This window comes from Osmia bicornis, chromosome 16 (assembly GCF_907164935.1).
Source record: "Osmia bicornis bicornis chromosome 16, iOsmBic2.1, whole genome shotgun sequence".
Classification (NCBI taxonomy): domain Eukaryota; kingdom Metazoa; phylum Arthropoda; class Insecta; order Hymenoptera; family Megachilidae; genus Osmia; species Osmia bicornis.
Window position 1 is genome coordinate 5,652,523 of NC_060231.1, and position 23,173 is coordinate 5,675,695.

The 23,173-nt window shown below is 39.9% G+C and overlaps 2 protein-coding genes across 4 annotated transcripts; both read left to right on the forward strand.

Moving 5' to 3' along the window:
• Positions 1 to 16: 16 nt before the first annotated feature.
• On the forward strand, positions 17 to 14,763 carry LOC114876677 (forkhead box protein P1-like). 3 transcript variants are annotated; one of them, XM_029188431.2, is made up of 5 exons: positions 17 to 827; positions 7,915 to 8,449; positions 11,869 to 12,172; positions 12,240 to 12,947; positions 13,411 to 14,763. In XM_029188431.2, the coding sequence occupies exons 3-5, from the start codon at positions 11,877 to 11,879 to the stop codon at positions 14,078 to 14,080; spliced, it is 1,674 nt and encodes a 557-aa protein (XP_029044264.1). In that variant the 5' UTR covers positions 17 to 827; positions 7,915 to 8,449; positions 11,869 to 11,876; the 3' UTR covers positions 14,081 to 14,763. The 3 variants fall into 3 exon arrangements, with proteins under 3 accessions (XP_029044264.1, XP_029044263.1, XP_029044265.1); XM_029188430.2 differs by lacking the exon at positions 7,915 to 8,449; XM_029188432.2 differs by lacking the exons at positions 17 to 827; positions 7,915 to 8,449 and adding an exon at positions 11,098 to 11,786.
• A 6,107-nt stretch (positions 14,764 to 20,870) lies between these two features.
• Positions 20,871 to 23,106, forward strand: LOC114876686 (brain protein I3). The gene is made up of 3 exons (XM_029188450.2): positions 20,871 to 21,129; positions 21,454 to 21,656; positions 21,784 to 23,106. Exons 1-3 carry the CDS (start codon positions 21,060 to 21,062, stop codon positions 21,913 to 21,915), a joined length of 405 nt encoding a protein of 134 aa, XP_029044283.1. The 5' UTR covers positions 20,871 to 21,059; the 3' UTR covers positions 21,916 to 23,106.
• Positions 23,107 to 23,173: the final 67 nt, after the last annotated feature.

Sequence of the window (23,173 nt, forward strand, 5' to 3'; positions counted from 1 at the left end):
TTGTGTTTTCCTTTTCGCATCAAAGTCGATAAATTCGTGTTGGGTATGTGTGTGTGGGTATGTTATGTATTGCATTCCCGCCATTATTGCAGTGGTTCATTCTTAACGAGACTGCCGCCCTCCCCTTTCTAGTAGAACTATGGACTCGTCCAATGTTTTCGATCCCCCACCGAATATAATTTTCGTATCACGGGCTTAGGTTATGAAACTTTTTCGTCTCAAACGATTGCTAAAAATTAGAATCATTTTTTTAGCCAGGCAGAGAATTAAAATATGTAAATATAAAATGACAGTGAATAGTTTTTCACGTAATGTTTGGGTTCGGCCATTTTGAAGTGGGGAAGGTACTAGGAGAAAACATGCGATAGCTTCTGTCAGTCGCAACGAGTACATCGAAACCTGAAACGCGTACGATTGATTATTTTTACCAAACGATCGTTCAAAGGAAATTGTTATCACGCATAAAAATGATAATTGTACATAAAAATAGAGAAGAAAATATCCTCGCAGATATCCCTCTGTCAGCCATGTGCATAAGTATATCGTTTAAAATGTCCTCACAGGCCGTGCCGGACGGCCAATCAGAATAAGGCGGCGTAACCACGTGACCGCGGCCAGCCAATCGTCGGGGCGGGATTTGAAATCGTGCGTGGTCTTTGTTCACGAGCTTGCCGTCAACGTTACTTCAGTTCCGTAAAGGGGGCCTTGTGTCGGTGTCCGTTTATACATGGTCGCTGCCAAAAATCGCATAATTCTCTTGTAAATATATGTGTGAAAGTGGTGCTTGCCCGCGAGGACGACGTGCTTTAAGGATTGTCAAATACACGGTAGGTCTGATTACGCACCATTACGTATCGTTCAATCGAGTTTTCCGGATATATCGGTGAAATATTTCGTGTGCTTTGCCGGCCCGCCGAGTCGTCGAAGCTTTCGAGTGTCAAGGTACGAGGGGGCAGTCATGACGCTTTTATGCATGAATTTTTTTTTCCCCATTCTTGATGTCGCAAAGAATCGTGGGTTCTAATGTATCTACGTTACGTTCGTGTTTATTTACAACGATTGATAGCAATCGACGAATCTGTCAGAACCAGTCCCGGTGGTTCGATGAATTTTTATTTTTCTCTTTTTTCGCCCCTGCGCGGTGCCGGTATTTTTAGGTCGTTTTAGATATAATTTCCACAAGCAGCCGCGGGATTCGTACGTTTACCGCGCTTCGACGGCGTAGGCGGCCGTGAACGTATCACCATGGCAATTATTTATTAAACCTACCAGCACGTTCCATAAAAATAAACAATCAGCTCGACTCGTGTCTGTCAATTCGAACTGAATGAGTGATTCATCGGGAACAGAGAATGGGCCTCGGAATTGCTTTCGGCGGGAAGAGAGTGTAATACCGGGAAATCTTCCTAATTGTAATATATATATTTCCGGTGATGAAAGCTATTGTTACACCGCGCCTTTTTATTTCTCGACGATGCCACATTCGTATCGTATCCATGGATGACAGAGGAAAATAATCGTGCACGAAAGTGGCTTTCCAACAAATTTTTTCCATATTTTTCTTTCATCACGAATTATTAAACACGAGCTTAATATAAATTACTATCGATTTTCATTTATGCACCGAATTAAAATTATATACTGTTTACCGGTTTAATCAATGTTTACCTGCACGTTGCATAACGTTCTCGGCCTCTGCGCGTTTATTTTCAAAAACGACGCAACACTTTGATATCGAAACATCATTTTTGCAAGCACAACGATAATTCGTAATTAAGAAATTTCTTCTTCCCCGGGGATCGATAATAGCCTGGGTAATAATTAACCGGCTATTCCGGATAGGGATCGGGATCTATAGGGTCATTAAATCCCAGGGAAGAAAGGGACGATATTGTACACTTTTGTGTACCGACGTGTAACGGTGCATCGCTCGGTCATAGATTGATGGTTTCTCCGGTGGAACTTCCCAGAAGGAGGTTTTTCGAAAATGTTGCGAATAACGAGGGAGGGTCCCCCTCGTGCTGTTTCAAGCCTCACCGCCGCGGAGCTATTGACCGTGGGAACCTTCGGGGAACCCCACTTCTCGCCATATGCCCACCGCAGGAAATATCCTACAGGCTCGACCGAAATTCACCTCGCCCATGTTCGTGTTCACGAGTGATTATTATTTGTCACCGCGGACCGACTGCCCCGAATGTTTTTTGTTTGTTTAGTATATCCTCTTTTATAAATGGCCGCCTGGCCCTTTTGCGGTTACTTGAGAAAGTACAATAATTACGTAACTCAATTGCCGTTGTAAAATTATTTTATTTCAATTTTTTTATTTTTTTATTTCTTAAATATTCGAACTCGGATACGCTGAAAACTAGAATCCACGTTCCATGAGTTATTAAGAACATCGTAATTACACCTTCGACCGTTTTTTGCCCCGCTCCTTTTTTTTCTCTCTCTTTCTGTTTACCAAAGCATCGTTCGAGGCAAACGTTTAATTCACACGATTGTTCTGTAACGAAGCCGGAGAGTGTCTCTACGAGTTAGAAAGTCGCTTTGAAAGATGTGGAAGGATAGAGCCGTAAAAAAAGTTGGTAAATTACGCTTTCATGCGATGCTTATAGTTCGCTCTTGCCACACGCTCGGACTGATTAAAATTTCGTTGCGCAAATTTCCTGTGCCGCGGTGAATTTAATTTTTAAATTACAAAAATAAATTTTATAATTCTCCGATATCTGAAGGGGATTATTTAAAATTTCTATTTTATTTAGAAAGTGGAATCGGGCCTTATGACGGCTCCGTGATGGTTCTAACGAACCGTTACCGGGGCAGACATTTTTTCGCGCCAAATTTAATTTTTAAATTACCAAAATAAATTTTCTACTTCTCCCAACTCTGAACGGGATTAATTAAAATTTCTATTTTATTTAGAAAGTGGAATCGGGCCTTGTCGGGGCTCCCTGATGGTTCTAACGAACCATTACCGAGGCAGACATTTTTTCGCGCCAATTTGCCACTGCCACACGTCCACGTGTACGTGACGTTCCCGCGTTCGATCTGTCTATGGCGGTCGATGCCGTATGCACCATTTAGTTTCCAACTGGCGTATCAAATCGTTAAATAGAAATTGGAAAATATTTTTTCGCCTTCGGTCCGAACAAGTTCGGCTCCTGGGTAACAGCTGCATACGTTATCGTCCATTTCGAGTGGCTAATAGTACCCACTCGGTTTTCAAACCCTGACGACCATTGGGTTAGGATAATCGTTGCGTCTGGTTCAGGCGTTACGTGGAACTCTATTATTTAATTAATAATCGGGCTTGTGGTCTCCGGAAAATGAAAAATCGGGCATTTAGGAAAATTTGAAAAATTTCAAAAATAGTGAATTTAGGAAACTTGAAAAATTTCAAAAATAGAGGATTTAGGAAAATTTGAAAAATTTCAAAAATGGAGTCGCCGGTTTTCGGTTCGATCGGCAGGGCTGGAAAGCATATTATCTAGGAGGCTGAATTTTCAAACGGTCTTGCCTCGAGAGCGGCAAGAGCCGAGAGCCCTCGCCTACCACAAACGCCGCGTTCGTTGTGTTGGTAAGCGTGTGCGCATAGGGCGGGCAGGGTGCAGACACGGTCTCGTAGCTCTGTTGCAAACACTGGTCGGCAGGAATATCAGATCGATACTCGGCGAAAAGCGCGGTAGGAGAGGCGCAGCTCTGTACACGGTTGGTCCATCGCAAGATCCAGACTGCCTGCTCTCTGCATTCGTGGATACGCCCCTCCCCGCCGTTTAATGCCAATCAAAATCTTGCCGGTTATAAGAAAAAATTTATGTAATTCTTCTTTTTTCTTTTTACTTCGTTAGATGTTATATTGTGTGATTTTAATGAAGAGATGGGGGGTGGGGAGGTAAATCTTCGAACCGTGTAATTGCGGTAGTTAATTCTATGGATATAAGACACAGGGGTGTAATTAGGATTTTTTTCTGAGGTGGGCATTTTAGAATTTTAAATTGTTAAAACAGAGAGAAATAGAGAACAGTAGTTGGAACATACTAAAGTGTCTAAAAAGATTAAATAGAGGCTCTGGAAAAAGAGGCGGGGGTAACAGGGAGCGGTTTCCGGTGAGATCTTCATTTTCACGGCTCTTAAATAAACACTAGAAAAGCAATGTGTACTCGTGTCTTGATATATCTACTCGAGCTACGTGAAAGCGTTCAAATGGTATAGTGAGCTGACCACGTGTTCCTTGGTACAGTTTTCACGGCTGTAAATGAAAATTTATTTTCCGTATCAGATTGTCGAGAAATCGCTTTCTTACCACTGACGTAACTAGGTCTCCACAAAAATGTGAACTGTCCCCCTTAATTTTCTAAAATTTCAAAATTTTTATAAAAAATCCTCAAATTCTGAAATCCTTAAATTTAAAAACTCATAATTTCTAAATTCTTTCAATTCTGAAATCCTTAAATTCTAAAATTTTGAAATCTTTAAATTCTGAAATCCTAAAATTGAAAAATTAAAAAATTTCGAAAACCCATTTCCGTTTCTAGTATAATATCCAAGAAATGTATGAAAAGATCACTATCATTTAATATTCCGGAAACATTCCCGTCACGTAGCGCTTCGACGAGGATGAAAGCGAAGTGATTCGGTCCCATTGCCGGGAGGAAACGGAAAAATTCCAACAGTAATTTTGGGGGGCTTCGAAATTTCGATACCTGCGGGACGGGGACGCTTTTGTGTTGGCTCGGGGCTGTCCAACGGCGTACCTAAAAATCGTGGCACGAAAGGATACCCCGGACGGTCAACGGCGATAAATGGCGACATTGTTGTATCTTATGTTCCCTCGCGCGTTAAGCTGTTCACGTGGCCTTGTTTAAACGTTTTTATCTCTTACATAACGAATAGAGAGTTCGGAGAATAGAGCATCACTTTCTCAAGCTCCTGTTCGTTAAAATGAGAGATCCCATACGAAAATAGATTTTAAAGGAATTGGGAGGGTCAGACGGGTCAGATGTTCTACTTTAGGAAATTAAAAACTTCTTTTTAATATTCCTGAAAATTTCACGCAACGTCATAAGAAATATAAAATCTCTCTCGTTATATCGCCGTGGATAGGATTAAAAGAGGGAGACATTTTTCAATCTTCCAAGCTCTTTTTTACAGAGTAAAAGCAAAAATAAAATTGTATGATTTTTATAGTCACTGATGTCCTTGAAAATTCCTTTTAAGGTCAAATCGCCCACTCGGCAATATAACGAGAGTCTCTTTCAAATTAAATCTCTACAGCAGAAACCTTTCGTCACCGATATTAGTTTATTGACCCGTCAGATATTCCACATTGTTCCACCTCTGTTGCAACGAAATCTTATGAAAATGTTAGCATGTTACAAAATTATTCAACGATAGTAACAGTAGGGATAGGATCGTATGGGGGGGATTGCGTGACCTATTTGCATACAAACGAGAGGGTAAACGCAACGTTTATCGAGGCTTGACGAATCCTGGTCGCGAACATTATCGGCGGAAGTGTACACCGTGAAGGAAGTAGCCGGGTGAGCACCGCGGCCATGGGAAAAGATTTGCCGTGAGATGCGTTTCTATGTTTTCGCGACCGTGAAACCGTCCTTTGACTCGGCTACGTTTTACTCGTTCCGCCGTGGAAGAATTACTCTTCGGAAAGTTCAATATTTATTAGGAACAATAGGCGAGCCAGTTGCGGGAAGGTCGGGCCGAGGGATGGTTGAATATCGAGGCAAGAAAGCGGGAGGGGTAATTGAGCCGGTGTTAAAAATTCGTAGCTACCTGCCAGGAAAGAACTTCCGCCGTCCGACACGCTTCGACTCTCTTCTTACCTGCGCGTAATGGTAGTTTCGAGAACAAAGGGACAGCCAGCTCTTACACCTGTACCCTGCAAATACCACAAAAACTTGGGGCACCTTCGAAGGGATCGGGGAAAACCTTCCTTTCCTGGGGTTCCTTCGAGGTGACCACTTTTAGGGAAAAAGGAATAGAATTAACGTAATAACGAATTTTGTTAAGATAAGGGAAGAAGGGCGCAGGGAGAGAGGCGACAAGAGAATCCAGCTGCAGAGTTCAAAGACACGTAATGAAATTGACTGCTCCCGGCAGCTGGCCGGCGAGGAGCAATACCCGGCAAGGATAAAAACATGGCCAATCTTTATTCGGCATTGTAAATTTATGAGCTGAGTTAATTCCTGATCGTCGTTCGACTCGAACCGAATGGGAATTGTTAACCTTTTTTTTAATGCGTATGTACGGTACATTAAACGGGCAATGTATTATAGAAAGTCTGGCACAATTTCATGACATAAAAGTATCGCGAGATCCTACTTATGGTACATCAATTTAAAGTTCAAAGTCTAAAGAAAATAACTGCATAAGGATTTTGTTGAAATTTTTTAGAGAAAATGAAGGATTCTTTATTGGAACAAACAAGGGTTGAAATTTGTTATCATGAGGTATAATTAGAGCACGATTATTTAATATTAAAAATATCCATGAAATCTTTATGTTATTATTTTTGTTATACTGTAAGCTTTAAATTGATGTAACATGAGTGGTATTTTGTGATACTTTTATGTCATGAAATTGTGTCGGTAAAAAGATACATCGTGTCCCAACGTTATCGGACGAACAAAAGTCCATTTATTAGACGAACACGATTCACATTCGACTCACTTCATATACAAGCCTTCTTCTGTGCGATTGAAACCGGTTCTCGGGCAACGATCACAAAGAAACCCGGCGTTTTATGCGCACGCGAAGCCTAAACCCGTCGATTGGCCGACTTTGCCTCTCAACATTTATCAGGAATTCTAAAATTCAAAGATATTAAAATTCTAAAATTATTTCGTTCCAAAGTCCTGAGATTCTGACGTAATTTATTTGTTTCATTTGCACCGCGGTAAACGTACAGTCAAATATTTCCCACTGGTACGAGCCGGCTCCGTGCAGCTGCGGCTGCTTTTCACCGTGCAGCAGTGGAAGCTGCGTTTAGGCTCACCTCGATATTTATTTTTCGAATTTCTCGTGTTACGAAGGAAACTGTTAGGTTTCCCTATGGAAAATGGCGATATAGGAGTGGCAAGAGTATAATTTATAATTATTAATTATTATAGAATTATAAAATTCAAAGTATAACTGGAAAATATGAATAATTAATAAATATCAATTCAAATTTTCGCGCGTAAACGTTTACTCGAAAGTGATAGGGCCAGATTTCTATATATACAGGCCCAGCTCCTCTACATTGGCATTCTCCTCGGGGATGTCTCTGAGGAAGGATCAAGAGCAGGGGCATCGCCATTTTTCCCAGGGAAACCTGATTTTATCGAGTGTACACGATAATGATTGTATCGAAGCGCAAAGGGTTAAGCAACATAGGAGTTGGTCGAGCTTCGTAATTACGAGGAGCTTCAATGGGGAAAGAACAGCGGATCTTCCCCTTTCTCGACACAAACACCCTCTTCCTCTTTGTGTATATATGTTTATCAGTTCCATCGTCTTGCCACGGACGTTTCGTCAGGTGTTTCAGATATACAGCTGCACCAATGTGCACTCGCACACCGTTACGAAAACCAGGTGAAAGGGAAATCTGGTCGATTGTTGTAATTTGTGGAGGAGTTGTTATCTTCTAACTCAACTCCAGTTTTGTAGGCTTGTTACCCCTTCTTCTGATCTTTGAATATTAGGGAAATGGGTGAAGATTCATCAAAATTCCAAAGTTTTGAAATTCTAAAATTCTAAAATTCCAAGGTTTTGAAATTCTAAAATTCTACAATTCCAAAATTCTAATATTTTAAAATTCTAACACTTGATCCTGTTAAGAAGTTAATGGCCCTCTCATACTCCGTACTAAATCCCAGTTACACCAGATAATAATTTTCACCAGATAATTTTCCACAGAATAACTGTTGAACCTGTTCGAGTCTAAAGATCACAAAGCAAGTTAGCTGACGGATGGAAAACGTTGGAGGGATCGGCGTCTAGGATGGAATAGAGGTAGTCGTGCAGGGGCCCTTTATGACCTGCGAAGGATTTCAGGTTGAATAGCTTCAGGGTCTTAGGATCGTCTAACGCTCGAGGACCCTTCTCGGAACTCGAGCTTGAAGAGGCGAGGGAAGAAAGATTATCCTGTTGCATGAACGAGATACAATTTTCGACGACGACCCTCCTTCCTGTAAATGGCCAAGCATAAAATTACACGCTTACGACCCTTTGCAAATTTATTTTTAATCGATACGTCCTCATTTCCTTACAATTTTTCCAAATATTAAACTTATTCTCAGCTTCCTAAAAATTATCAAACACTTATGGTATTTGAAAAATTCAAAAATTCCAATTTTTCCCAAGTCGACCCGAGGTCACTGGCACAGCCGGTGGTTTCCTCTGAGAACGACCGAGTGGAACGACCATTTGATACTCTGCGATATTATTACAAGTAAGTGGACATTCTTTTTCAAGGCTGTTCCTCGTATTCCTCGGTCAAGTTTTCGCCAAAGACATTGAGAAGCGGCCAGGGCCGTACACCCGACGATCCTCACCCTTGATACTTAATATCCTTGCTAATTCGTTTGACCTAGTTTCGTACTGCTTACTATAGCAAACTTATTCCGCTTGAAAAAACATTTTCGAGATATGGGAAAATGCGCAGCTGTTACCCTGGGCTCGAATTTGTTAACAATTTACCGACCGGTAGCGACTGAACAAATATTTCTCTGACATTAAAAAAATTATATAAGAATATAGGAGCTTACAGTACAATTTAATAATTGTAACTCAATAATAGATAAATTATTGGTTACCGTGGCAACCATTAATAGATTACCGGTCGATAAGCGTGGGGATAAAAATTTGATTGATAGGTTACCGGTCGATAAGCGTGGGGACAAAAATTCGATTAATAGGTTACCGGTCGATAAGCGTGGGGACAAAAATTCGATTAATAGGTTACCGGTCGATAAGCGTCGGGACAAAAATTCGATTAATAGGCCATCGGTCGGTAAAATATTAAAAATGGATTCACACGCGTGGAAGGTAATTTGAAACCTTGGAAGCTTTATTTTAGTTTCAATTACTATGTGCAACAAGCATTCTCAGATTAACTTATCGACTGCACACGGTTGAAGAGCTATTTTATAAATGCTGCCGCTTGTTGCTCCTCGGGTCGACGACCCGGCCATCTCTGTTTTTAATTTTCTCTCGTTGAAAAATTTCCACGGGGACAATTTTCGTGCTAACCTCGCTGCGAATTCATCGCAATTATCGGCCCGTGAATATATTACGCTCGGTTGTCGTAACGGCTCGATGAGTCAACGGTATTATATATCAGTCATAATATTAAATATCACGTGTGTGTAATTTACAAACTTAACCGGGCTTTTGCGCTAGTATGTATGATCGTAATAACGAGGCCGTGGAACGAGGAATTTCGTTACCCAAGACGAAAATACGTATAGCGTGTTGTTCGCGGCGGATGTACGAAGCGATGCATACACGATTGCATCTGACCGCAGATTCCACGGAGTGCTCGATGTAAACGTGCCCTGTGCACAGCTCATTTGTGGCCGGAGTAGCATTTACACACGCTTACACGAATGTTCGCCGGAGTCAACGTTACAGTCCGCGCTTCTGGGAATTGAACTTCTTTAGAAAAAGTTTCTTAACCCTTTGAAGCACTCTTTACCTCGTAGAGAATTAATAATTTAAAATAGAATAAATAGGGTGTCTTTAATGTTACGTCTCTTGGATTACTATTTTGAATTCGAGTATTTTCCCGCGCTTGTAATAAATAGCGCCAGATTTGAATAATTGGATGTACCATGATATAAAAAAAAATGATGAACATTGAATAAAATTTTAGCTCATAAGCGCCATCGAATAACGTTTCGTTACATTTCTAAAAATATCGTTCAGTCACGTAGACTTGAATGTCTCGTGCGCGTAAAGGCCACTCCACGCTACACGAGTTGTGTTACGTGGAGCAGGGTCAGTTCTCTGTTTGTCTTTCTCTCTCTCCCCCCTCCTTCTCCCCCGATAATTCAACCGCCTGTTTTCCCTCCACTTTGTACAGGTATTTTTAGAACAAAGTCTCGATCAGCCACTAGTTATATGTACTAAGGAAAATCACCGTAGTCATTTGTAAGTTACGGGTATTCAAATTTCGCGCTGTTCGAGATCAGATGCGCGCGCAGCATCCTAGGTACAAAAATTGTTTCTGGTTTTTTTTTAAATTAAAAAGAGGTAGGGCTGACAATATCGTCCTTGTATTTATCAACGATACCGATTTTATTCGTTTCGAAGAAGAACATCTCCGTCTTATTCATTTAGCTGATAATTTGATGGTTGGTAGCGCATCCGGCGCCCGACATGTGCGTAACACGAGCTCCTCGAGTGGAGTGGTTTGTTCTGTAGGCCACGGCTCGGGAGACTCCGTCCCACGAATCGTCGAACTAGCGGACGAGAGGCGGATGGAAAGAAACGAGAGGATTCTTCGTGACAGAGAAATATCGGAGCCGCGGAGAAAGAACCCGAAGGATTGATAATATCCTTGATCGTTAATGAGGGTTGAGGTGGAGGAATCTACCTACCTTTTTCTTTCGCCAACTGTCTCGGGTCCCGGGAATCGGCGGGGTGGGGGGGAAAAAATGAAAGATGAAACGGTAAAAAGTAATCATCAATGTCACAGGGAAGAGGCAGAAAATTCGTGGCGGGACATCAAACGTGGCAACGAACAGACGTGGAAAAAGAATCGACGGATATAAAAACACGCTCGCCGGACGGAGAGAGCGATAGCTTCGAACAGAAGAGGATCAAAGCGGTTTCTCTTCGTACCCGTAGAGATGGAGATGGAGCCACGTTGATCCGACGAGGACGGAACGATTGAAAGAGAAAGAATGAACGCATTCGAGAGCCTCCATGATGGAACGAAACTGACAAAGACACGCGAAGAGAGTGAAATAGTTAAACGAGCAAAGAGTAGGGTTATGAGATGGCGGCGACCGGGGGGGGGGGGGGGGGGGGGGGGTAGATACTACGAGTCCACGCGTTCTATAGTAAATCGACTATAGTACTATGAGTCAGTCACACCCACAAGCCGGTTGTGGGTTCAAGACCCTCGTCGCGCGCTCGTACACACTGTGTACACTTAAACGCGCGCGCACACATGCCGTGTAATGCTGCGAGGTCACGCGTATGTATACGCTCGAGAATCTATTGGCCTTGCTACGAGAGATCGTGAGGATGATCCTTAGATTCGATAAAATTATCGAAATTCAACGGGGCGCGCATTCCTTTTTTTTTACCAGAGAAATATTATCGGTGATAGATTCGTATTGAATTAAGCCAGGGACGTACCTAGAAGTCGCGGGCCCCGTTCAAAACTCTTGATAATAGATGTTATATATATATATAGAAAAATTTAAATAATTTTTTTTCCAATTTAGTTCCAAAAATCCATATATGCTATACTGTTAATTAGACGCCATTTTTAAAGTATCGAAACGCGGGGCCCGGCGCTAACGACGGCCCTGAATTAGGCGCGCTTATCTTCGATCTCTTTTTTTTCACTGAAAAATCTTGAGACTTACAGATGTGTTAGGAAAAATATTAGACGCGTTGCGTATTATTCTCGGCGAGCCGAGTTGCAAACTGCAGTTTATGCAGACAGAATATTAAACTCCAGGGAAGGGGGATGGGCGTTCATGTGAAAATGATCGATGGACGAGAGACCGAGTTTTAATGAAACCGATATTTTCATCGAGCAATTACCGTCCATGGTACTTGAAATAAACCCGAGAATCTCATCCCTAAGTTTCACAGAAATTCAATTTTTTCATTAATTTCCTTCTGTAATTTCAGTCAGGTGAATGTTGGATACGGAGAGTAGACACGGTACTGGGCTGGTTCAGGGACCGACGAGGGACCCTTGGCTCACGATGGATTACTACCTCGGCACGGATAGCCTGTCGCTGCAAGAGATGCTCGACGTCGACATCAAATGCGAAATCGAAGGAGTGATCGGCGGGCACACGGAATTGGGTTTCAATTTCACCGATATGTCCAGCTTAGAGATGGACGACGACCCGATCGGCTGCCAGGGGGACATCAGTGGATGGTTTGGTTCCACCAGTTTGATCAACGGGAACAGCAATTCATCCAATAGGTATTTATCCCCCTCGGACAGTAAATCTTCTATTTCTACATCAATTAACAAAATCCCAATCTTTCAGCAATTTCAATCTGGACCTAAGCGGAAGCGACGCCGCCTCCATTATGGTGAACCCAAATTCTGTGATGCCACACATAGCGATCCGTAGTCCCAGCCCGAGCAACGGTAGGAGGCACTTCTCGTTCTCCACGAGGAAGGAGATAAAGGAGGAGAAGATAGACGTGGAGGACGAGCTGGAGAACGATGCCGGTAGTTACATAGAGAACGAGAACGAGCATGAAAACGACAACGAGAACGAGTTGGAGAACGAAATTGGCAACGACACCGAGACCGAGCAATACGAGAACGACATCACGGAAACGGAAGAGGATTCCGAGGACGAGCAAGAGATCCCGAAGGCCGTAACACCGTCGAAATTGAAAACAGTACCCGTGTCCACCCTGAAGGCTTCGCCGCAGTTTTTAAAGACACAGACAACCACCAAGATAAACGGCATGCCCGGCATCAGGGTACGGAACTTCAAACTCCTTCAGAATCCTAATCAGACACCTCAGCACGTGCGAAAGCAGATCTACAACAATAACGTGCACATCAGTCCAGGAGCCGCCGCTATGGCGTCCATGAAAAGGGAGAAGGAATTCGATTTGTCCGACTACGACGACAAATCTTATCCCAAACCGGCTTACTCTTACTCCTGTTTAATCGCGATGGCGTTAAAGAACAGCCAGACCGGCTCTCTACCCGTGTCTGAGATATACAATTTTATGTGGTAAGTTGGAAATTGCCTCCAAAGATAATTGTATCGTTTAGATAAGTTTAGAGAGGGTTCAAGGCACGATCAATACTTTTTTGATACCCAACGTACAATAGAGCAGATTTATACTCAACAAACGGTGTCGCCTGTCGTTTATTTTCGACCATTTGGCCGGAAGGATAAGGGCTGGTCGAAGCCCTCCGATGGTTAGCCTAAGGGGGGAGAGAGTATTGTCCTCCCCCCTTTATTCCCAGGTTGCACGAGGGGGGAGCTGCCATTTTGTACGGGGCCCTTGGAGTACCAGGTGCATGCCAGGGTACAGTCCCCATAGAAAATCTACGGTTCCTTTGTTTAACTAGCTTTCGTTTTCCCCCTCGTAACTGGTTACTACGCTATAGTCTGTTCTATATTCTATCAGTGGTTTTATATATTTTATAGAATTTTCTGCTAAATCTCTAAGACTTAATTATTTTTTTAGCGAGCATTTCCCATATTTCAAAACGGCACCGAACGGCTGGAAGAACTCTGTCAGGCACAATTTGTCCTTGAACAAGTGCTTCGAGAAGATAGAGAAGCCAGCTGGTAATGGGAACCAGAGGAAAGGTTGTCTGTGGGCGATCAACCCGGCGAAGGTTGCCAAGATGGACGAAGAGGTGCAAAAGTGGTCGAGAAAGGATCCTCTTGCCATTAAGAAAGCTATGATATATCCGGATCACTTGGAGCTTCTCGAGAGGGGGGAGATGAAGTACGCCGGAAGCGGGGACGTTTCCGAGGAAACTGAGAGTTCCGGGGACGAGGCCGTCGAGGAGAGTACCGCCTTCGACGAGTCCATCCGCGGTCACCTGGCTGCGAACTCTGTGACCGACAGTTACGACGAGAGCAGTCAGGACTGCGACGTCGACATCACGGAACAGCTGTACGACGAGATCGACATCGAGGAGAACAAGGAAGCGTTGCACATGCAGCTGAACATCTCTAAACAGGAATCGTTCGAGTACGAGCTTAGCCCCAGTACGAAGAGGCAAAAGACGTTGACCGGTACGATACAGGGTAATTATTTGTATCAACCTGTGACCACGTCGCGAAGAAAAACGCCTCTCCTTCTGCGAGCCGGCATGGGCAGCGGTTCTTTTCTTAAAATCGATTAAGCCTGAACGTAAATTCCTAATTTTATATACTGTCGATAGAAAGGCAGAGGAGCGAGATGTGAATCCGTAGAGAATAATTGATACAGAGAAAATTCTGTGCTTTTTATTTCATACTTAACCCTGCTATTCTATGGCGGTTTAGCGATTCTCATTTATTTATAGGGACTTATACAAAATACACATTTTTTCCCCACTGGGAGTTTGTCTATAAGTAAATGAAAAGATTCAGAGAGGATAGTGGGGTTAAGGAGGAGGAAAGAACTTGTGTATCATGGAAATGAAGAGAATTTATTTTGTAATAAGTTATGATTTCCTTTTTTATTTTTCTACCAGTACTACCACAATTTTCACTTCTAGATGATTCTTAAAATTGATGATACATAAGTTTTTTTTTTTTTAATACGTTGGCAACGCGTTAAACATGATTATTTTAAAGTACAGTTTCTTATAATTTGACCTCTGAATGTTTTTATTTAACAAATATCTCTGTATCAAATATCTTCTACCGTTATCGACAGCTGTCAATAACAACGTTCGTTACAGCTGCAGAAATTGTACATGCAAAATCAGTTTTCAAATTAACGCGCGAAACAGGTACAGTATGTATCATAGTGTCCGTTCGTCTAGTGTATTTTGTAATTTCAAATAAATTATTGAAATTCTAAATTATTGAATATTCTAAAGCTTTTATCAGATGACTATGTTTATTATTTTAACGCTTTTATTAAATAATTAGATTTATGATATTTGCTGCAGTTAAACTTGGATTCCAAAGTCAGTGCTTTTTCACCAAACGAACTGACACTATGATGCATACTGTACAAGGGATATGTATCTAGTTTTTTTCGAGTAGAATTTTTACATACGAAAATTTTCGTGTACAATTGTTCGGAACGAATAGAAAGGAAGAAAAAAAGAAAAAAAAAAGTAAGTTAGGTAACATTCGTAGATCAATAAGTATTTTGGTCATCAATTGGCCAGACTGATGTATTATACTTTTTTACACATTGCTGGACTAAGTAATAATTGTAAATTTTTATCGCGAGCTGTATACCTGACAATTTTCAAGTTACTTAGATTCGCATAACCGATATAAGATAGAGTACAAAGACGGGACAGCTATAGGAGGAATTTGAGTGTGTAAAAAAATTTTGTAGTATATGTAGAAACACAGTTGGGGATCGTATACCTGATTTAAACGTTCTATATTCCCAACGCGAAACTTGTTTCTTCTCTCTCATGTAACACGTTGCTTCTTTTTTTTTAATATATTTTTTTTATATTTAAACGTTGAGACGTTCCTCGATATTCAATTTTAGGCCAGTGGAATTAGATAACCTTCAGATTCAGCGTGTAACTATTCTTTTTTTTATATGTATATGTATACATACGTATGTACAGAGTGTTTCGGAATTCGCGTTGGTCCCGTGAAGGGGTGGTAGCTGGGGTGATTTTGAACAACATTTTCGCAAAGGAAAATGTTGTTTGAAGCTTCGTTTTTGAATTATTGAGGGAAAACACGCGCACGAAATCAGAACGCGCGCGCTCAGGAGCGGCAGCCTTGATTCCGGAGCTCGCGCGCTCTGATTCGCCAGTGTTTTTCCTTGATAATTCAAAAACGAAGCTTCGAACAAGATTTTCGCAAAGGAAAATGTTGTTCAGAATCACCCCAGCTACCACCCTTTCACGGGGCCAATGCGAGTTCTGAAACACTCTGTATATTTTTCTGTTTAGTCATCCGTCTCGATAGAAAAACAAACGATCTACTTAATTTTTTTCATCTTGTCTGTTCGTACAACTTAGGATGTAATATTTTCCCGTGCGTTTTGAAGTACCGTATTTGTGTATCACTGGAAATCAGAAATTATGCTCTTATGGTAACATACCGGAGAAAAGTAGAAAGAGTCGTGATGTTTTAAACCTTTTCTCGTATACTCTTTTTTTTTTTAAGCGAACTAACGATACAGTTTTAAGGTTATAAATAATCTTAACCTTTTTACAAAGCACTTTGTAATACCATAATACTGTACGACTCTTTTACCGTTATCTCAGGTATGTCTTGTCTTATATTTTCGTGCGTTGTAAAAAAAAAGATGGAAACGTAACATATTCTAAAAAGTAGAGAAAAATGTCACGAGTTAGATTAGTAGATCTGGTCTTGGAGCGTTCGAAGGAATTTCGTACGAAACCTGTAAATAGCGACAAGTATTGTCTTTTTACAAACTAGTTTTACATGGTACAGTAACTTCGTCCCGCAAGGACGTTGTAAAATGTCGCTTTAAGGTGTACAAAGGCTACTTTATTCTTTCTCCTTTCTTTTTTTTTTTTTTAATAAGAAAAGGAAAAACAAAAAAACGAGAGATGGGACCAATGTTATTAAAATTGATCTAAGTTTACATTTAGCATTCTAACTTATCTTTCTGTAAGATATCAGATTTAACGAGCACACTTCTGTACAGACACTGTAAATATTTTAATTTTTCCCTTCTGATAAGTAACAAAATAGCTTTCAATCGAGTTACTGGATTCATGGAAGCGTTGAACTATTCTAATGGATAAGTTTTATAATGAAAACGTTGTGTAGAAACTTGTGTATTACTAGGACGTATAACGTAGGCTATTTTATTTCTTAACAGGTTTGATACTTCTTCGATCCTGGCATGCGTAGAATTACTTGGTTAATGTAGTTTGCGGTTTAATTTAAGTATTTGCTAATTTCACGTATTATCTGATCTCGATAAAGGGTCACAACCCTTATGAAGATGAATGAATGTTCAGTCATTAAGTATTTCTAACGAGTTGCTGTTCAGTAATAAGTGTAACTATGATTTTTTTTTTTATTTCACTTCTGACCTTAGCACCTTAGCTTGCGTACACCTTGAAGAATGCCATAACGATACTGAACATATTTTTTTAATACATTTTAAGTGAAAGGTGCTGCGAAGAAAGCGAATGGTACAGATGAACCGTGCATCAGTCACTTTTCAAACTTTTGTAATTGCAAATTTTTGTACAAGTAGTCGGTAATTAAAAACTCATTTGTAAAATTTAGTATTACATAAGAGCGTTCTCATTTATTGTATTACGTAACGAAGATGTTTCATTTCTTCTTCTAAATTCAACAAGGATTTAATCTTTTTCCATTGAAAAGTTTCGGTGAAAAAAGGCGCCAAATTTGAATAAGTATATTCAATTACTAGAGAATTAATATTCATATTGTAGGTTTTTATTTATGTTTCAACTTAGAATGTGGATAGATTAATACTCATGATATGAAACATGTACTTGCAAGTGTTAGACTGCAAATGATGGTTTTCTTCAAAATTTTTACTACTGTTATTTCTGTGATTGATAAAGAAACAAATCAGACAAGCAATATCACTGCCAATCAGTGGTTAAAGTATCATAGGATCTTTGCCACGGTTTGAAAGATCTCTCTTCTATGATTAATGTTAATTTTATGTTATTATTGAAGTTTGCTTCAAGCATCAAGCTCTTTCATTTACGTTAACATGAAATCAAGAGTCTTATAATTCTTCTGCTGTACAATAAAGTAAAAGTATTGTTTATTTTATTAATTAAGCGTATCTTAGGCCAAAAACATAATCTGCTGGCTTAGCTTGTAAAATTTGAAAAATCAAGTACAGTAATTCTGTATCGTTTCAAAGAAAATATGAACACACTGTACATAGCTACAAATAGTATCCACTGTGATCGATACATTAACTCAATTAGTTGAGCAATCAGATGTGCAGGACTTGCATTCCATTTGAAACAAATTGTAACCCTTTATCTTTTATAGAGGAGAAAACAGAGAATTGCTGAAAGATTTTAAATATTTCTTTCTATTTTTCTACACAGTGGAACCAGTAAAGATACTTCAACAAAATTTGTTCATTATAGGTACAATAAATAAAGGGTTAAACTCCTGCAAATGATTGTAGTTATAATCCTTAATTAAGTTAATTCAAACGACTTACGATAAGAAGTTAGTATAGTTTTTGTACCTGTTTGTAATATTTCTATACGATATAATTAATGTATGTAACATCCGTGTAGATGCAGCAGAGCAATTTGTAACAATAATGTATATGTGCAATGAGAAGTTTCAGTAATAAAATTTTAGGAAATGTAGAGATTGTTTTCTAATTATTTTGCAAATAAACGTAATATAATTTGCTGCATTCTTGTTCAGTTTTATTGTTTTAATGACACTATTATAAATAATCATTACATACATTTTTGATTATTATTACTGCAGAGTGATTATTTTTAAAACTTAGAAATAGTTCATAATTGAATATCATTTAAATTTCGTGGCGTAAGTATACCATTGACTACGCATACATGATGATTGGATATGCCTTTGTCCATGAGTGGCCATGATTTTGGGGTCTCAGAAACCCCACGTTGCGCTTTAGATGGCCGGTCCGCTAAATGTTGGGGCGCCGAACACCCCACGCCACATTTCGGGGTCCTAGAAACCCCGTAGTACACTTTGGACTCATCCGCGCCGCGTGGGGGTTTCTAGATACCCCTGCGCCAATTCTCGGGGTTCTTAGAGCCCCAGCGGCACGCATGGGATCCTCGAGACCCCGCGTCGATTCTTGGGGTTCTCAGAACCCCGGCGACATGCGTTTGGGATCCTTGAGACCCCCGCGCCAATTCTCGGGGTTCTTAGAGCCCCAGCGGCATGCATGGGATCCTCGAGACCCCGCGTCGATTCTCGGGGTTCTCAGAACCCCGGCGGTGCGTTTGGGATCCTTGAGACCCCCGCGCCAATTCTCGGGGTTCTTAGAGCCCCAGCGGCACGCATGGGATCCTCGAGACCCCGCGTCGATTCTCGGGGTTCTCAGAACCCCGGCGATGCGTTTGGGATCCTTGAGACCCCTGCGCCAATTCTCGGGGTTCTTAGAGCCCCAGCGGCACGCATGGGATCCTCGAGACCCCGCGTCGATTCTCGGGGTTCTCAGAACCCCGGCGGTGCGTTTGGGATCCTTGAGACCCCTGCGCCAATTCTCGGGGTTCTTAGAGCCCCAGCGGCACGCATGGGATCCTCGAGACCCCGCGTCGATTCTCGGGGTTCTCAGAACCCCGGCGACATGCATGGGATCCTCGAGACCCCGCGTCGATTCTCGGGGTTCTCAGAACCCCGGCGATGCGTTTGGGATCCTTGAGACCCCTGCGCCAATTCTCGGGGTTCTCGAGACCCCGGCGGTGCATTTGGGTTCCTCGAGACCCCGGTACCAATTTCGGGATTCTCAGGACCCCGGCAGCGCGCTTGGATTCCTAGCCTCGCCACAACACTTCTTAGGGTTCGTCGAAACTCCGCAGCGCATTTTTGAGGGTCATCCACGGCACACATCTATTTTCTACGATCATTTAATTTACTGTATTTATCTTTTTAGCGGATTGAATAAACTAATTAAGATGACGAACGACATTATATTACTCTCGTGTGCATCCTTACATCCCTGATTCCTTTACATCTCTGCACCCCTTATATCTCTGCAACCCTTTACATTCCTTACATCCTTGAGTTGACTTTTTCGGTGTTCGTAACAGCGCCATCTGGTTTTCGAAAAAGGAACTAAAACACGAATCAATTTTGGCCCTCTAGCGGCAAAAATTTGAACTAAAATCCTGACCTCGAATCAGCGCCATCTGGTTTTCGAAAAAGGAACTAAAACACGAATCAATTTTGGCCCTCTAGCGGCAAAAATTTGAACTAAAATCCCGACCTCGAATCAGCGCCATCTGGTTTTCGAAAAAGGAACTAAAACACGAATCAATTTTGGCCCTCTAGCGGCAAAAATGTGAACTAAAATCCCGACCTCGAATCAGCGCCATCTGGTTTTCGAAAAAGGAACTAAAACACGAATCAATTTTGGCCCTCTAGCAGCAAAAATGTGAACTAAAATCCCGACCTCGAATCAGCGCCATCTGGTTTTCGAAAAAGGAACTAAAACAAGAATCAATTTTGGCCCTCTAGCGGCAAAAATGTGAACTAAAATCCCGACCTCGAATCAGCGCCATCTGGTTTTCGAAAAAGGAACTAAAACAAGAATCAATTTTGGCCCTCTAGCGGCAAAAATGTGAACTAAAATCCCGACCTCGAATCAGCGCCATCTGGCGGTGAAAACGGGAACTAAATTTGTAACGATTTCTTACTCAAAAAGAGTTTACAGCGGTACATACAAGGAATATAAGGGATATGACGGGTATGAAGAATATAAGGGATATTAAATAATAACTCAGTTGATTTTTTCAAATGATTTATTTACCAAAGTGCATGAACTGAATACAAGTTTGTTAAATAATTACAATACTGATTGTTTAGTTTGGTGCTGCTTCTGACTGATTTAAAAAGAAAATGGAATCAAAAGAAGTGAAAATTGGGTCTTTTCAGAACTCGGTTTGAGATGCCGTAAAAGAATGACTGGTAAAACAGGCACGATTACCATACCGGCTGTGCTCCCTACATGCAGATCTAACTTTAGCTGGAGATGTCTAAAACTCCCGAAATAATGTTATTATTATACTATTTTTTATTTAAATTGTTTTTAACATAAGTATCGTAAAAATTAACTGACTTACTTAGGCTCTGACAGGATTTCCCAAACTATTTGCACTCAGTTGTGCTTATAATTTTCATGTAGCCTATAAAATGATTCTTTTAGAATTTTTCTACTTATTTCTTTTTAATTTTGATTGTATTAAAAGGAATAATGTAATGACGTCACGGTTGGTCGACCAATAAAAGTCCATTTTGTAATCGATGAATGGGAAAAAAATCTTGATCGGGTTAGGTTCAGGCTATCTTTCTAAGGGGAAATAGCAATGTAATATTTGTTTTGAAAACGGCTCACGAGACCAGGAGGCCATTGCGGGTGTTAGCTGTCAAAAATCTGATTATAAATGAGAATTATCTAATATCAAATATATAACCGATAAAAGTGATTAATTGGTTTATCGAACAATGGAAAAACAGCCACTAAATCCGGGAGCTGCTAAGCCTTCCACTATTTCTGCGCCTACAGCACCTAAATGTAAGAACAAAAGAGTTTGAATTTCATTTTCAACTTATCATTCAAAAAATATGTTAAACAATGATATAATTTAATTATTGCATATTTAAAATTTCACGGTTTAAAATGTAATATGGTACATGTCATGTAATATCATTATGCAAAACTAAACAGAGAATGTAACATTCATTATCTATTACTACGCTCACTTAGTACAGATATTTCTTATTCTCTGCAGTTTGCCATATTTTACTTAAATTTATGTATAAGTGTCATACCTTATTTCAGATAATCCGTTTATTCAAAGGATTATCAATAATCTGTGCAAAATGTACTTTTATATAGCAACTTCTTCCTGGGAACCACCTCCTTCATATAACTCGGCTACGCGAGGAGCAGAATCTACTTCATGGCCTCCACCTCCAGGATATTATCCTAGCACAGGGATAACTACCCATTCCAATTATGTTCCTTCGTATGGTTCTACGCAATCAACTGCAGTGATTATGCCAGAAATCATTTTAGTCGGAGGATGCCCTGCCTGCAGAGTAAGTATGATTCATAAATTGTAAGAATAAATATAATCTTGCAATCTGAGCTTATCAGTGTTTACTGATTACTGAAAATTTCATATCTTGTTCAAAGACATTATTAAAACTAAGTTTCAAAATATAGGTGGGTGTAATGGAAGATGATTTTACTTGTCTGGGATTACTATGTGCAATTCTGTTCTTCCCATTTGGATTAATTTGCTGCTTGTTGTTAAAGACTCGACGTTGTTCCAATTGTGGTGCCTACTTTGGTTGATATGTTACTATCAGATAGTAACATATAATTTCTGTAAAATAGAAGAATTGGAGGTGCATCGTTAGGCTAATTCTAATGCAGCTATAGTTCTATGAATGTTGAATATAAGAAGAATTATATTAAACCAATTTGTTACTAATATGGTGCAACTATGATAATCCGAACTGGTACAATGAACAATGATTGATACTACAATTTTGCATATGATAATGCAAAATAATTTTTCTATTTTAGAACGATGCTTCTAAAACATTTAATTGTGTGTAAAATGTATACATTACCGGTTTTGTAAATATAATGAGAGCTTATGATATTTTGTAAATGCTTTCAAAGAGTTCTGATTAACATTGTTGCACTTTATTTTACAATAATAATAATAACAACGAATAGTTTATATTATCATACATTTTAAAATATTGTTATAAGGTATTTTATGAGAAAAGCAATGAGAATTATAATACTGTTCAGAACAAACTACTTTTGCAGTGAAAAATGGACTTACACAAATGTAAAGTCCTTTAGATTTCATTGGAGCTTAATTTATATTCCAGTAAGTTCTTGCTTTAAATAATTCATTCAAGTTGCTTTGCATATATGATTTCATTAATTCAATGAAACAATTGACACATATAACAATGTTCTTACCATTGTTTTATATTAATGTTTCTTGGTGCATAACTTATAGTAGAATGATTTTGCAAAGTATATAGGTTTGAATCTCAGGGGAAGCGTTAGTAGGCTGTATAATAGTGTGAAAGGATGAGTGTAAAACAGCAATTTGTATTTTTATAAAAGAAACAGTATTGAAGGATATTGGGACCAATTTGATGATGAAACCTATTTGTATAAATTGTTACTATGAAGTGCATTATATTTTTATATGCCATGATTTTATTTAATGTAAAGAAAAAGTTGTAAAAATTTTCAAATGATTCCCTTTTAAACAATTAAGCTTGGGAAATGTTATTTCTAATGAATAGTTTTAAAAAATCATTACGCTACCCAGATTCAAACGAAAGGAATAAAGATGTTGGAGATTACTTAAAGGCATCTAAAACACTAAGTACCTGAAAATATATAATATTTTTCTAATTAAAAGCATTGCTATGCATCTGTAAGAGAAGATATGCTTGTCTAGAAACATATTTCTGTAAGAAACTGTTATTAAAATTTATTGAATTATCATTGTTATCAATTTTTAACGAATTTTTGAACCTTCAAAATAATGAAACTTCTAAAACTTACATAATAGTAGTGT

Coding starts and splice junctions, on each gene's coding strand:
- LOC114876677 (XM_029188431.2), top strand. CDS start 11,877: ATGTTGGATACGGAGAGTAGACACGGTACTGGGCTGGTTCAGGGACCG. Junction 12,173..12,239: donor AACAGCAATTCATCCAATAG/GTATTTATCCCC, acceptor CCAATCTTTCAG/CAATTTCAATCTGGACCTAA. Junction 12,948..13,410: donor GAGATATACAATTTTATGTG/GTAAGTTGGAAA, acceptor TTATTTTTTTAG/CGAGCATTTCCCATATTTCA.
- LOC114876686 (XM_029188450.2), top strand. CDS start 21,060: ATGGAAAAACAGCCACTAAATCCGGGAGCTGCTAAGCCTTCCACTATT. Junction 21,130..21,453: donor TGCGCCTACAGCACCTAAAT/GTAAGAACAAAA, acceptor ACTTTTATATAG/CAACTTCTTCCTGGGAACCA. Junction 21,657..21,783: donor GAGGATGCCCTGCCTGCAGA/GTAAGTATGATT, acceptor TTCAAAATATAG/GTGGGTGTAATGGAAGATGA.